Raw genomic sequence first — 15,788 nt, 5'->3', positions numbered from 1 at the left:
AAGTTATATAAAAAACATTTCAACTTTTTTTCACAAGTTTTAATTTTATTAAAAAATCGTAATTATTTATTGTTAAAGAGATATAGATTTAATTTTAATTGTACAAATTAGCTTTGCACAAAATAAGATTGTCGAATCAGCAAAATATTTTATAAATCAATACTTGCAAAAAAATTTGCTTTAATTTATCATTTCTTTTTTAAATCAAGCGCATAAACAATACCGCAGACATAACTCGCAACGCACACTTCACAGTTCTACTTTAAATAGGACACATAAAATGTTTAAAAATTTAATAAAATTTAATAACGTGATGTGATATATTAATTGATTGCTTGATTGTTAAGAACTATTAGAAATTACATACTTTGCCTATCTATTCTTTTTTATGCATAATGAAAGTAAAATATCAAATTAATTTGATGAGTGCCTACTGAGAATACAGCTCAGAACTTCAAACAAATCCTACATTTTATACAAACTAACATTTACAATTTTCACTTCGTGAAAATTATGGAGCAATTTAAAGATAATTGTGAAATGTACAGTTTATTTGTATACAGACTAAAGTTTAGTCATTTTTTAGTACTAGTCATTTGACTATATTTTACTATGAATACAATTCGATTTTCATTAAAATATGAACATAATGTTGCAAAATTCATGCTATAGTTATAACATAGGTATAATACTATATACAAATTTTTTCAAGTAGCACAAGATGCTATTATCAAGAAAAAAAAATTACATAAAAAATTAAATCGTCTCAATGGCAGCGCATTCTCTTCAAAACTATTACACACATTTGTCCACTTATCAAAAATCGTTATCATACCGTGTTGCAGCGTTTAGTGTTTAAAGAAAGTGCGTATAAAATTTTTAATAGTTACACCTACAAAATTTCAAATCTGTAAAACATACTAACAGTTTTTTTATTATAAAATGCAATTCATCTGTTATGTTAAACTACAAATTACGTTCTGAAGTGTCGATTCAGTGAAAACATTGTATTGATAATGGTATCAGCCTTAGTATGAAGTACAGTTGAACACATAACTGAAATAGTATATTATCACGATTTGTACTGCTATAATGTTCAACGCTCTTACTTTCTTGTTTTAGTAAAAGTGTACATTAACCAACTCGAACTGAGCGCAAGAACAAGACAGTCTATTATTTTGAAACATAATTTGAACACAGCATAGAATTTAAATTATTCACGACATTGGAGTTTGAACTCTTTAGCAACTGTTAGTGACTGTTATCGCTGTTAGATGCGTTAATAACTCTTCACGTTGTACTTTTTTGCGGTAATTATCTAACGTAATTTGAATGGTAGTATCAGAATATTTACAATGCTCAGCGCCACAAGTGCAAGTGAATGATTTACATTTAATGATCCAGAATTTTTCCCCATAATCAAATCTATAAAAATATAAAAAATTCAGTCAGCACTTATTATAAAACTGATGTTAAAAATTTAAAAATCTTACCCTAATTCTTCATCTGCTTCAATATCTCTGTTAGCGAAAAATGCTATTCTTGGAAAATGGAGATCCTGATGCTCAATATATATCCTCACAGGTAATAAATTTGGAGCACAAGAATGATTGATAAAACGAGCTAAATTTCCGTAACGTCGAGCGTCAATACAATAAGTCTCTCCATCCTATATCATACATTTGCATTAGAGCATCTCATTGAATTACTTTTTAATGTTTATACGTCAAAAAAATAAGTAAAGTTTACCCTATTGTCTAAGTCAAATAGGTAAGAATCATCTTCTCTCTGATCCGCTTCAGAATCTGAGATAATTTCACCAACATATTCACAGACGTATGAGCCTTTTGGAATATGTCGGAGAGTTCTCAAGCCCCAACCCTTTCCTTCAGTTCTGAAGAGCTGAAATCGTTGCGTCAACCCATGCTGAACAACTCGATTGTTGCATGTTATTTTGTTGCAATCACAAGCTGGATTACATTCAAACAACATCGGAGGGTCTGTAATTTAATTCATATTAAAAATATTAAAATCGCGTATCAATAGGTGGTCATTTTGCAGAAAATAAATTTATGGCCCGTACCTGCATAATTGAATTCTGGTACCAGTTTTCCTTCTTCGTCGTACCAGCAACGCAGACTAATATTGGCACAAAGACACTTATCAGAACTGCAATTATCCTCACACCGACACGATTGCAACGATGTTATTGTTCGATCGATGTTAATGCGACTAGTAAAGCAGCTTTCCGTTACGTAAACGAAATCAGTTGGCTTATCTTCCAAATCAAAGCCATTGACGCACTGAACAGGATTCGTTTCTTTCCCTCGAGAAATGTCACTGAAATGAAATTAGAAGTTAATGATATTTTAAAGTATGTTTTAAATAAACGTCGAAGAACCGTACTTTGTTAATATCCTGGTGGTTTTCTCTGATAAATTATCAGCGTTCTGGTTAACTTTAAAATTCAGCTGAAGAGCATTCAAGGTATCTCCGGTTCCACCACAACAGTCTATCGCTGTTTCTCCCATAATATTCATTTCGCGAACTCTTGCCCCTCTTGACAATAGTAGAACGCAAACATCGTACTGATCTTTTCTAGATGCTATGTGCCTGTAATCGTATTGTAAATATCATTAATTCGAGAACAATTTTTAATAAACCACTCGCGTTGATTAAAAATTAATTACAGGGGTGTATCGCCATGAACGTTGACAGTGCTCGGATCACAGCCTGCATTGAGAAGCATCTCAGTTATTTCGGAGCTACCACTAAATGCACTCCAATGTAGAGAAATATTCTGCTCGGCATCTCTTATAAGTGGATCACATTTGCTATTCAACAAAAACCGGACTACCTCGACGTGTTTGAACTCGCAAGCCCAAATCAAGCTCGTCCATCCACCATCGTCTGTTGAATCTTTAAATTCAATTAAAAGTTAAAAAAATTCTGTTTTCTTTAAAATCAAGACCGAAGAAGTAACGATAATTACCGACTAACGTTCGCGGTACTTTACACTCTTCCAAAATAATTTTACAAACTTCCAAGTGTCCAGATTTAGCAGCCATATGCAAAGCCGTCATACCATCTTCGCCTTTTAAAGCCTCGTCAGCACCGGTTCTCATTAAATACCTGACAACTTCTGCCTCTCCGTTGTTCGCGGCTAACATCAACGGCGACAACTGATTTCTATCAAGTACATCTATTTGTGCACCAGCTTGCACTAAAACGTGCACACACGCTACGTGACCCTTGTCCGATGCCAGATGTAGCCCAGTTTTGTGCCCCTGATCACGAAACACGTGATTAGCATTATAACCACACGCTAGAAAAAATCGACGTAAAACAATTAGTATGCTCAACAAAGTTTGTTTAATAACATGAGGAGTTAAAAGGGTATACCTAAAACGTTGACCAACTTCTGAACGTCGCCACTCTTAACAGCATTGTACAAGCTCATAACCGTGTACCGCTCAATTTTTTCACCTACAACAGTCTCAGGAATCTTGATGATTGCTGGATCTATCAACGGCCCAACAGACTTTTTCCGAATTGGTTGTTGTTCGGCAAGCTTAGCATTATCACCTACACCCGGTAAAGTGATCTTTGCCGCTGGTTCCTTTGGTACTTGTTTACGTGATGCTAGAGTCATGGGTTTACGTTTGCCCGTCATGGTAATAAAAACATCGTACGAAATGCCATAACTGCCGCAATGCGGGCAAAGTGGCTTGTCGTTGTAAAGCAATTCGCAATTACGATGATACTGATGCCCGTTGGAGCAGTGCACGAATTTACCCTGGGAACAAAATAGTCCACAGGTCGGACAGCAGTTATGCCTCGTGAGTCTTTCCTTGTGAGTGCGACATAGTATAATATAAGGGATATTCGTGCTCGGCCGTCTCATCGCCACATCGTCGTGGTCGACCTCGTTGCCGCAAACAACATTTTTGTTATCAATCGAGTCTTGGGCGGTGCAGTACAACGGTGATTCGGCACTGGTGATTGTCACATACAACTGAGAGCGCACTTCACACAAGCATTGCATGGATTCGGAATGCTGGGTGTAAAAGAGAGAGAGAAAAAAACACGTGGTTCAAGTTAGTGGCACACAATATAAAAATTCTCATGCTATACAATACGATTAGAGATATCAATACGTTAGCCAGAATAAGAGCGCGGAAGCTTTGCTTACCTTGTTATTGGCTGGTTTCTCGCGACCTCTGTTATTTAAAATAGCCGTCGATTCTGGCGTGGACGCTTGCCCTTCAGCTGTACTTGGACTAGGAACCATATTTCTACGCGTTCGTTTTGGTTGTATTGATTCTTCTGGAAGAATGAATTGTGAATAAATCTACTTTGAGATTTGGATCAATGCGCGGAATTTCGATTTACCTTCTAGTATAACATCTTCCATTGAATTTTCAGATTCTGTTGCAGAAAGAGTTGCTTCTATTGGAAATAATTACAAATTATTTTCATACGTGAAAACTCTACAAGCATCAGAAATTGATTAATTACAAATACCTGTAGAATGTGCTTTTGCATCGTTGCTCACTGTCACAGGTCGCGGTTTTTCTCGTTTTTTTATTTTTAATGTGGGCTTTAGAAAAGCTTCATTTGATCTTTTCAATAATGATCTATTTTTTGCATTTGAAGACGAAATGTTATGAATTGTTACTTCACTGAACTGGCTTAGGATTTCAGCAGTTTTTACTATAGGCGTTAACTTAGGCATTCCCTCATATTTGTTTAATTTTTGAAGACTGACAGCATCAAGACCATTCTTTTCATTATCTACTGTAACCACTTCCTTTTGAGGTTTTAATGGACTTAGTTTTGGTAAATCTTTCTTATCTACAGCCCATTTTGTAGGATCTAATGGACTCAACTTAGGCAGAGCCATGATTTTATCAGTATTCCATTTTGAAGGATCCAAAGGTTTTAATTGTGGAATGGAATCTATTTTATCTGCAGCTTTTGAAAAAGAGTGAGTCTTATCCAGAGATTCTGCTTTTTCTAGAGCTTTTGAATTAGAATCTCTTTTCTCAACAGATATTTTTCTTGGTCTGCCGGGTTTAGTGTATCTTCTCTTGGTACTTTCTTCTGTATAATTTGACCTCTCTTTCCTTGCCATTGCACTCTCTAATACTGTACTTTTTGATGTTTCCTTTGATAGTCTTCTTGCAGAACGTTTCAAGCTTGGTTCTTCAGTTTCACTAAATAAAATAATTAGGTACTATGAAAATAACAATAAAAATTACAATTTGAAAATATGTTTATCAACATACCTTGATTCTTTAAGTTGCTTTTGCTTTCTCTTAGTGGTAGAAGATGTATTTTCTACTTCTACAGACTTCTCTTCAAGTGATGCATCACCATTTGTCATGCTAACAGGATTCATGTCAGAAACTGATTGAGTCTCTTCAACTATTGAGTCTTTCTCTAAATGATTTTTATTTTCCTCTTGCTCTTTCTTTTCTTCTTTATTTAACAATTCTGTATCTGAAGCTACAGTTTGCTTAGAACAATCTTCTGAATCTGACTTATTTATATCATTGCGTGCATCATCATAGCCTTCTACTTTTACAGACACACCACGGATTGTGTCACAGTTGGCTAATTCATCCGGTACTAGAGTCGATGTGCAAATTTTTGTCTTTTTACCATGATCAGTATTTTCATCAATAGTCCTAAATGTCAATACTATTCTTTGTTGTTTTTCATCTTTTTTGGTAACATCATCCACTTTGACTGTTTCTTCTTCACTTGGAGCTTTCTCAACTTTCTTTTCTGGTATGTTTTCCTTAATTATTTTGATTTCTTCTTCAATGATTTGATTGGTAACTTTTGGTATTCTTTTAGCTTTGGGGCTTTCTTCTCTCACTTGCACCTTTTCAACCTTACGTACAGCTTGCTCAGTTCTGTTTACCTTTCTTGATGAATCTGTACCTTTTTTGGTACCTGTTTTATTAAACTCATTAGTCATGCAATCTAAAATCTGCTGGATACTTATTGTATCTTTTGGAGAAACATCTTCATCATCTGTATCCCCCTGATTTACTACTACTGTGTTAGCCTCTACACAATCTAACTTGGGCATGATGAAATAACTTGTCAGTCTATGTTATAATCAACTTATTCCATCAACCTGAAAAGGCATTTACTTGCTACAGTGCATAGAACCATTAAAACTACTTTGGTACAATGATTAATTAATATAATGGTCATTGATTTCTATTATCAATACTGGTCAATAGGGATTAGAAAAAAAAATTTTCTAACATTAGCTATATCTACTTTATTCGAAGTTAGCAAGGTATTTTCTTCAATTCAAACTTTTTTTAATAAAACAATTACATATTTTCATTAATAATAAGTTAGTTATCATCACCAAATAATTATTTGTGCAAAACTCTATTTGTTGCAGAAAATTTGAAGAATTAAACAGTGCTTTTAAAAATACAAGGAACCATTTGAAATATTACTATAAGCAGTTTTCATTCAAATTATAATTTTGATCTTGGATAGAAAAGTTAATAAATAAACGTCAATAAAACTTAAAAACTATTTTTTACATGAGCCAATATGGCTAGATCTATCATCACGTTTTATTCGAATTTTCGCACTGCTTCATTAAGAATAGACAATATGGACTTTTTAAAATGTAACTAAATTAGGTAAAAAAAAGCAATAATTTCAGTTAAGTTCTATCTTAACAATCTGAAAACTGTTCGATTCACTTAGTAAACATTCATATTTCCAATGGAACCGTGTGCAAATTACCCGCTGTATGCGAATAATAAAAACATCCCTTCGGGGTAAAAATCAGAAAACTATCAACGCAAGTACACGCGCCATGCAAAGCAAATGCAACTATTATCAAACACACAATTAATAGGGTAGTTATGAAAGACGGAGCACACACACTAACGTACCAAAATCGTCAGCATGTTCCTCGTCGTTCCGAGAAGAAAACCGCCCCCTGATCTTCTCTACGCCAAGTGTGTTGGTTGTAGGTTAAGCTAAGACCGTGACGCTTCTCACGAAGGGGTAGTGGATAACTTCACCCGTACACCAAAAGTACCATCGCATCGAAGGTATGCTTCGTGGCCAAAAAAATAAATATAAATAAATAATGAATGGGCGGCCAGGCAAAACAGACGACGACGTCGACGACCCGGACGCCGTTCGCGGCCTGCCAGTCTATGGCTAAAGTATATAATATGCGCTACTCGGCTGCGCGTGTAGCTCTCCTCGCTACAGCAGCGGCAGCGGCGACTAGCGGTTGGAGGCCATATTGATTGGTGCCTGCGCCAGCTCCACGCACGCGGCGGGCCGATCCGCCGTAAGTTGTCGGTGTGTTGTGTGTAGCTCGCACAATACGCGTTCTCTATCTGTTCGCTCTCTCCCTTTATACGTAAAAATCCGATCGTAATCATTTCTATAATAGCACTACCCTTTCGATCCAACGCCTACGTGTGAATTACCTGGTCATGATGATGCTGATCTGACGCTCGGTTCTGAAGCACGTACCTACGCGTGCAATCTTTAATCACAAGATTCGTGTGTGAAAAACGCGAGGAAAACGATCGAAGCGCGTGCACGTTCGAATGTTCGAGCTTTCCTCCGACAAAAATGTCAAAGATTCATTATCTCTCGTGCTCGTGGCCTGTAGCTTAATATCTGTAGGAAGTCCTACCAAAGAATTGAATATGGAACTCCTACTTTGTTATGCTCTCCTAAATCCAAATCGAGTAACGACTTTTATCGTTTTTCGAAATCAGCATCTGCACTTTATTTCTCTGTTTACAAAGCTGCCGAAAAACTACCTCGCGGACAATTAGTGCAATTATCTACTGCGAATACGCCCCTGAGATTTAAAAGAAATCGAAGATAAAAATAGGACGCGCGTGCGTTTATATTCCTTGCATCCTATTTATAGCTAATACTCATTTCACCATATGCTGTCAGCAGGTATAATGGGAATAATCTATACATGCAAATCAGTTGAGAGTGTTCGACACCAAAACTTTTACAATAAATGAAAACCCATTATTGCAGTCTCGTATCTCCAAGACAACTGCACTGTAGCACGACGAAGGAAAAAAGTAGGTTTCTCGGCGGCGTCGAGACAGTTGAAACGTCGCTTTTGCCTATTATGTAATATGTCGTGTGATGAAGACTATATGGTATTTAAACCGACAAAGTTATCTAGAATTTGTTATTTCATCATGCGGTGATGAAGCGATGGAAAATTTGAGTTTGTCGAGACTTAGGATTTCATGGTCCGGAGAACATACTGACCTGATGATTATTATGATGCATATTTCACGCATAGAATATAAATGACTACTTTCTTTTGGTGAAATATTCGTTAGAGTGAGTGGTGAAAAATAGTTGCCATTTTACTAAGCGATGTAAATATATTTAATCTTTTCCATGCCTTGTAAACTATTGCATAGTCACAATTATTCTTTCGACGCATTCACGTTAATGATGTACAATTAGTTATTTCCGTATTAAATATACCAAAATCCAATCCCTATAATGTATAGAAACCTGAAAATGTGTTCAAAAATTGGTTCCTCTAATATTGTTTTTTCTCCGAAAATTTATTCATTACTTATACTACTGAATAATATGTAAATGACAAGTCATTGCAAGAATCATAAAAGTTTGAGTAAATATTAAAAGTTTTTCTCACAAAAATCAATATACTTACTTATCTTTGCTTTCGAAAGATAAAGAAGTAAGGTTAAGTTACACTTTGTTTTCTGAAAAGAGAAATGCACAATTAGTCTCATAGTCATCGAAAATGTATACAAAAGAACTTTAAAATTAATGTTCTACAAGATTTTTACTGAGTTTTAGTGATTTTTTGTAGAATTACAAGAAGATATGGCGATATACGATCACAAGTATGCGGGTCATGAATATACACGCGTATACCGATATACGTTATGTAGTCAAGAGACTTAGTCAACGACGTCTGCACTGCGAGCGACCACGACTGTCTACTATCATTGTATAATTATTATATTATAGTAACAATAGAACTTTTTAAGTTTTCCATACGATAGTTGTATAAATGCGGAAACTGCAGCGGCTCTGTATGATGACTCAAGGACATATACTCATATCATCCATGTGTGTACACTGTCAGTAATACATCGCCACTCTTTTTTGTAAAGTTATTGCGTAAGAATTCAATTGAATTCTTCATTGGGAATGGGATTGTGCATAAAATCACTGTATACAATTTTTTACAACTTTATTCCCGTTTTGACGATCAGTCTTGTTACTTTTTATTAAAAATAAACAGTATTTGATATAAATGATTTATAATGATGATGACTTGTAGAAGTAACATTAGATATTTCATTGCAACGCGGTACATACGGTTTTTATTTATAAATATTCTGAATATATGCAATTTAAAATTTATTTCATACGATTACATAATTGTCCGATCGTAATTCATACAATCATCAAAGGCACAGCAATCAGGTACACTTGAAAAAAAAACATTCGCGGTTTTTCAACTTTCAATATATCTAAACCACACAATTAGCAGTAATTAGAGTATTTATGAGTAGGAACTTTGATTGCCGCTTAGAAGACTTCATGAAAAATCATTGAAGTAGTAATCGTTTATCAACTTGTAGAAGGAAGAGCAAGAACATGATAAATAAATATAATACTTTGGATCTGTTTACTATGCATTGTTCTTAGTCAGTGCAGTCTCTGACATATTCTGGCATCGTGAGAGTACAATCTCGAAGTAGCATTGTCCTTTGATTCACTAAGTGATTTCTATAACGTACACATCAAATAACTCACTTTTTCGATATAAAATCGAAGTGATAACCGCTATCATGCAATTCGGTCAGTAGATATCTGAAAAGAAAAGTCTGGTAAATCGAAAGTGTAAGATTTTGTCCTTGGTAACAATTCTACAAAGCGATAAAATTTGATGTCATCTTTACACTAATACAGGCGTAATCAATTTACTGTTCTCCTTATCATGCAAAAAATTATTACACTAACATTATAAATTACAGGAAGTTTAGTCAAAATAGACTTATAACTTACAATGGAATCACTATTTCACCCAAATTCCTATTACTTTTCAACGATACGTAATCACAAGCGAGAAAATCACATGCTGTATATTATAAAAAAGCATTTGGTTTATGCTTTGAAAAATAGAAACAATGCTGTATGTATATTATATGATTTTTTTCACTTTGGTTGAAGAAATAATGGGATTATTTTATATTTATTGAAGAAAAAATAGACGATTACTTGGATTATCATGCGTACGACTATCTAATTATAACGGTTAGCATTTGTTTTTACTCAAGTTATCTGACAAGTTCACGACACAAAGGAACGTATATGCACGAATCATGCAAGACTTCACTCAACATAAAAATAATTATACAAAAAAAAAGAAGCTTTAAGAATATTAAGAAAAATTTGCAATTAGATACTAAAAATATGACGAGAATTACTAAAAATAAATCACAAAAACTGTTTGAAAATCAAAACCAATAAAAAAAATACTTACTAAAAGTGAAGGTCAAAAGAAGACTAAGATCAAACATATTGTCCCTTCTAGAATGTCACTGCATTTTTTCAAATAAATTTTCTATTTCTTTCTGTCGTCCCTAATCTAAACGCTGTAACATATTACAAGATATTCGAGGAAGTGCAATGATTATTTTTCGAATAAAAGAAATTTTTAATAATATATTCATCTAAGTATATTGTATCTTGTCTTCAAGATTTATAAACAAATATTACTTAATATCAACGTTTTTGCTTTGCTTTATTTCAAAATAATCTGATCTGATATTATAATAATAAATAAAAAAGAAACCTATTAACCTGCGTAATATATACCTATTAACGATTACACAAGAATGAAAGCCTACAAAAATAATATCTCGAAAAACATATTATCAACAAATAAATTTAACTCGCCTTGAAACCAACCACCGAGTAGTTTAATAAAACCACTTGAATGTGAGGAAAATTATTTGTATAAAAATCTTGTAGGCGAGCCTGCCCATTACTTAATGAATAAAAAAAGATACATTATTAGTTTATTATTATCTAGCTTAGCTGTTGTTCAGGCCTCGGCCTGCATTTTCCAATTTTCCCCTCAACATCGGTTTTTTATGTGGTTGGTTTTTTTTTCGCTCAAATCGACGAATTCATGGTAAACATCTGTGACGTCATGGTTTTATAAACATTAAAAGTAAATGTTTGGCCTTGTCTCCTATCTCGCCGATGTACAACAGTGACAGGTCGAGTCTTGCTTCTTGTTAGCTCACAACACGATTGTTGATGATACTTGTTTTATATTTTGGATTACAAGTAGCAACTGGAATCAAATCTCTGACGTCACAAATTCACCTAGAACTGAATTAAGAATTCACTAGAGGGCGACTTCTTATGGACCAACTTGTCTCTTCTCCCAAAATGTGACATAGTGGGAAAGAATGAGCTCTGAGCAATAGTATAAAGATTAGTGTATCGGATCATTCAGACCATTAATTCAAGCTACTCAACCAGCTTCAGATCTCTCTGAAGCCTTCAAGCCTTCTATTAGGGATAAAGGTTCACCATCAACTACCAATACTTGCTGCCAAACTAACAGAGTTTTCAGAGGCATTTCCAGTGGCCTTTTCTGAGGCATTTCCAAAGGCTTTTCCAGAGGGATTTCCTAGTGGTCTTTCCAGTGGTTTTATTTACCAGAAGCTTTTCCAGAGGCTTTTCTAGTGACTTTTCCTGAGGCTTTTCCGGGAATATGGCTTGTGACTGCCAGGACCTGCTATCAAGGCAAGATAGTTTCCTGAGGTTTCTCCAGTGGATTTTCCAAAGTCTTTTCCAGTGAAATAACAAAGTGATCAGTGTCAGTATTCTCAAACCTGTTTTTACGTCAACGTCTTCTCAACTCAACCAATAAAGATTTGTTTTTCTTTTATTTTCACCAAGACTAAATCTGATGATAACAAAGTTATATCAGACAGTTTTGATAGTGAAAATTTTGGTCCTTCAAGCCGGATACGATTGATCCATTTCGTTTACAGAGTACAGAATGACCCAAACATAACATATTAGTTCGAGATCATATAAGCACTAACGTATGCATAGACAATAATAATACATTATAAAAGGGTAATTCTTGGCTATTTCATATAGCCCGTAACATTGAATTTATCAGCTGTTGTCATTTCAAATTAAGCTTTCAGAGACGTCATGTAAATCTATCTTCTTTTTTTAAAAGTCATATAATAAGTTTACTAAATAACGGCTTCAGATTTAATGTTTCGAGCGAGGCATGAAAGGATTATTAATTAAAATGCTTGATTAAAAGCATTAGTATGTGTAGGGCTGTGAGAAGTATCAACGATGTTCGATGAATCATAGTTCAGTGCCGCCTCTCATTAGTCGAGCTCTATATATACTAGAAAAATGACATCAACTGTGCATCTGTTAGAGCACTTCGAATGGATTAACTGATAAATTTAAGATGACGTACATAGACTTTCTTATTATTTATTCATGTTTTGGACTAACTAAGATCATTTGGAGAAATGAATTGCTGTTTCCTTCACTACGTGAAAATTAAACTATGAGGAAATATCTAAGTTAAACTATTAGCTTAGCGATTTCAAAGTTACGAATAGATTGAACCAACAAACGAATTCGATTGAACGCACTGATCGCTTTATAGAAACAAAATTTAAGTTTTTCATCAAAAACGTGCGAGACAAAAGATTTACCATTTATATCAATGAGATTAGATTACTTCATGAATAAAAATAAATTGTTTACCATTGTGATGTTAGAGATTACAGATTCCAAAGTCTGCAGAATGAAATCTTAATTCTAATAAATTGCAATAAATTGAAATCAATTGCTTCCAATCGTGAACATTTTTTCCTTTTTCCGAAATTGTTTAGAATTTTGAATAAACTTTCAGATACTAGTTGAATCAGTTATTGACTCAATTTTTCTTTTGTTTGTGGTTTTCCATAAATTAAATGCTGAAATATAATTAAAATGTTTATACAGATTGGTCTACAATTTTAAAACAAATATCTTAAAAATAAATTGGTGGTTTGAAAATATTATATTCATACCAATATTATAGCAATCAACCTGTTAATTTATGTAGTATGAGTATTGTAAAAATATACTATTCGAACTATCCTTTATTTTGTTTATATAATAAATCATAACTTTTTTAATAATGAATACTCAATGACTCACCTTGACTCCAATTGTCATACAGTTTTGTAAAACCACTTACAGCTAGAATACTCATTGTTTTGCAATCAAATTTTGCATATTTTTGAAAAAAAGGATGTTTCATTAGTTCATCATATTCGGGACGTTGTTGGTAATCTTTTATTAAACAAAAATCAATAAAATCTCGAAGCTCTGGAGAAAGTCGCGCATGAGGAGATATAGAAGGTGTGTATTTAAGAATCACAGCCATTGCCTGTGTAATAAATAAATTGGAGTATTAAACATTAAAAAGTATAGTTAATTGAAATTTTTATAACAAATGCTTCATAAAGCATACCTCAAAAACAGTGTGACAAACTCTGTATGGAAACACTCCTGTACTTAATTCTATTAATATTATGCCTAAACTCCAAACATTTTCTCTGTCATAATTTTCAGATTTTGGAAAGTTTGGAAGAAGTATTCTTTCCGGCTGTAAAGCAACTTAATATTAAAATGTTCATAATATTAAAGGTATTGGTGATGAATAAAAATATTTACAGCTGCATATAAAGTGTATTCATCAGTATTTATTATATTGAGGTATCGATCAGGTATTCTAAAATCACTTAGTTTTACTTCCCCGGATGTATCCAAAAAAATATTACAAGGTTTGATATTTTTGTGTTGTACTCCATGCTTTTCTTTTAAGTAAGTTAAAGCTTTTAATATCTGTTAATGTAATACAACTTGTTAAAATGTGTGAAACAGTTAAATTAATCAATAACAAACAATTTGGTACATACAGCAACTGTTACTTTTCCTAAAATATACTCTGGTATTGTTCCTTTACACTTTTTTAATAATTTTATTAGACTAGTCTCCATTAATTCCATAAAAACCCAAAGGCCACCACTAAAGTAAAAGCCAAAGCATTGAACAATATGCTGACAATCATTAGTTTTTAGATCGATGGGTAAATCAATGATCATTTTCTTATACTGATATTCATGTACATCACATGTATTGCATCTTCGCTTTCGTTTGACTACCATAATAATTCCACTTGGTTTATGTTTCATTTTCATTACATGTCCACAAGTGCCATTACCTAGGAATCCTAAATATTCAAAATCTTTCAAATTTACTTCATATTTCTGTCCATTTATTTCTAAAAGTCCACCCATTTTTTCAAGTAGTTCAACCTTAGATTCATATTCAATATCAAGTTGGCTTTTAACAACTCCAGCATGAATTTGTTTGAGTAATTTAGGTCTGGTCACTTGAGACATGATGAAAAATATAATTTTTTATTTCCAAAAATTCCTAAATAATAAATTCATATTCTATAATAGAGTTGAAAAGTTTGAAAATATATCATTACTTTTCTATACTACAATGTGAATCTTGAAACTACAATAAAGCTGCTTAATTTGAAATGTTTTTAACTGACTTATAGCAACTACAAATCTAATTGGCTATTATTATTAATAAATATTTTAATAAATATTTAATAAATAGTTGATTAATAAATATTTTATTAAATTATAACCAAAATATCAAATAATAAACATATACCATAATAACAATAATAAACATAACCTATACATTACACTTTACAAAATCGACTATTATTCGCATTAAATTAATCCAATCCTTAAAAAATTTCATTTAAAAACAAAGTACAATTTGATAATTATACTTGCTTATATATTATATCGTAGGCTTGTTGAAATCCAATGAGTAAGAATAATGATTACAATTGGTGAAAATTTCTAATAGTTTTTTCCCAAAGATTTATCACTACGTTGTGCAATGCGACATAAATTTTATGCCATAATTAATGTATTACACAGCTGATTTTAACTTCAATGAGTAAAATGGTATTGCGTTCTATTTAAAATAGAAAATAAAGAACTTTATTACTACAGTATCGTATCATCTACTTGAATACGGTAAGTTCACTCTTGCTCCTATACTATAACGATTGTATTGGCCGGACTCGTTTTTTCACCTCCACTATACATCACTTTTATAAAAAGTACTAGTCTATTAGAATATACATATACCTTTCTCTCAGTTATTGACATAAATTAAATATTGCAACATTATTCTTCACCTTAATCTGTTGGATATTCTCTTCATGGATCAATTATTTTCTTTTGAACTTCAGAGAGAAAAATAAACAAAAGTGAAGATAATTTAAGAATATGTTAAAATTAAAAATGTTCGTTGATTTACTTTCATAAAATTGTAAGGGTGAACGAATTAATAAGAAAAAAGTTGTACAACATTTTTAGTCAATAAAATATCTTACTGCATTTAGTTACCCTTAACTTCATTTTGAATGATCTAAATATAGTCACAAGAACACCATAGGTTTTCTATTGAATGAAGCCTCGATTTGTATCGATTCGTCGATTGAGAAAATATTATTTTATCATCTTCGTGAACAATTATTACCGATACATGAACAAATTAGAACTTTTGCATGTAATTTATGTATATTACTAATTTAGTTTCTTTTATTGTTCTATGTGAGCTCT

The 15,788-nt window shown here is 32.9% G+C and overlaps 2 protein-coding genes across 6 annotated transcripts; both read right to left on the bottom strand.

The window, feature by feature from the left end:
• Positions 1–63: 63 nt before the first annotated feature.
• LOC131670790 (histone-lysine N-methyltransferase EHMT2) lies at positions 64–7,396 on the bottom strand. Its single transcript, XM_058946703.1, has 13 exons — positions 6,936–7,396; positions 5,289–6,148; positions 4,525–5,216; positions 4,393–4,449; positions 4,193–4,326; positions 3,403–4,057; positions 2,993–3,325; positions 2,691–2,919; positions 2,407–2,613; positions 2,084–2,340; positions 1,750–2,000; positions 1,494–1,669; positions 64–1,425 (listed from the first exon to the last, which is right to left on the bottom strand). Exons 2-13 carry the CDS (start codon positions 6,098–6,100, stop codon positions 1,242–1,244), a joined length of 3,987 nt encoding a protein of 1,328 aa, XP_058802686.1. The 5' UTR covers positions 6,101–6,148; positions 6,936–7,396; the 3' UTR covers positions 64–1,241.
• Positions 7,397–9,282: 1,886 nt separating this feature from the next.
• Positions 9,283–15,696, bottom strand: LOC131670800 (dual specificity mitogen-activated protein kinase kinase 7-like). Of its 5 annotated transcripts, XR_009302479.1 has the most exons (8): positions 14,945–15,696; positions 14,049–14,568; positions 13,804–13,974; positions 13,601–13,735; positions 13,285–13,516; positions 12,847–13,058; positions 10,571–10,682; positions 9,283–9,897 (listed from the first exon to the last, which is right to left on the bottom strand). XR_009302479.1 is itself a non-coding variant. In XM_058946727.1 (6 exons), the coding sequence occupies exons 2-6, from the start codon at positions 14,532–14,534 to the stop codon at positions 12,991–12,993; spliced, it is 1,092 nt and encodes a 363-aa protein (XP_058802710.1). In that variant the 5' UTR covers positions 14,535–14,568; positions 14,945–15,696; the 3' UTR covers positions 10,198–12,990. The 5 variants fall into 5 exon arrangements, 1 of the variants encoding a protein (XP_058802710.1); XR_009302477.1 differs by having other exon boundaries at positions 10,571–13,058; XR_009302480.1 differs by having other exon boundaries at positions 10,571–13,058; positions 14,049–14,157; positions 15,560–15,696.
• Between the last annotated feature and the right edge of the window lie 92 nt (positions 15,697–15,788).

This window comes from Phymastichus coffea, unplaced genomic scaffold (genome assembly GCF_024137745.1).
Source record: "Phymastichus coffea isolate CEN01 unplaced genomic scaffold, Cenicafe_Pcof_1.1 PCOF00116, whole genome shotgun sequence".
Lineage (NCBI taxonomy): Eukaryota > Metazoa > Arthropoda > Insecta > Hymenoptera > Eulophidae > Phymastichus > Phymastichus coffea.
This window is presented reverse-complemented; position numbering and strand designations above follow the sequence as displayed.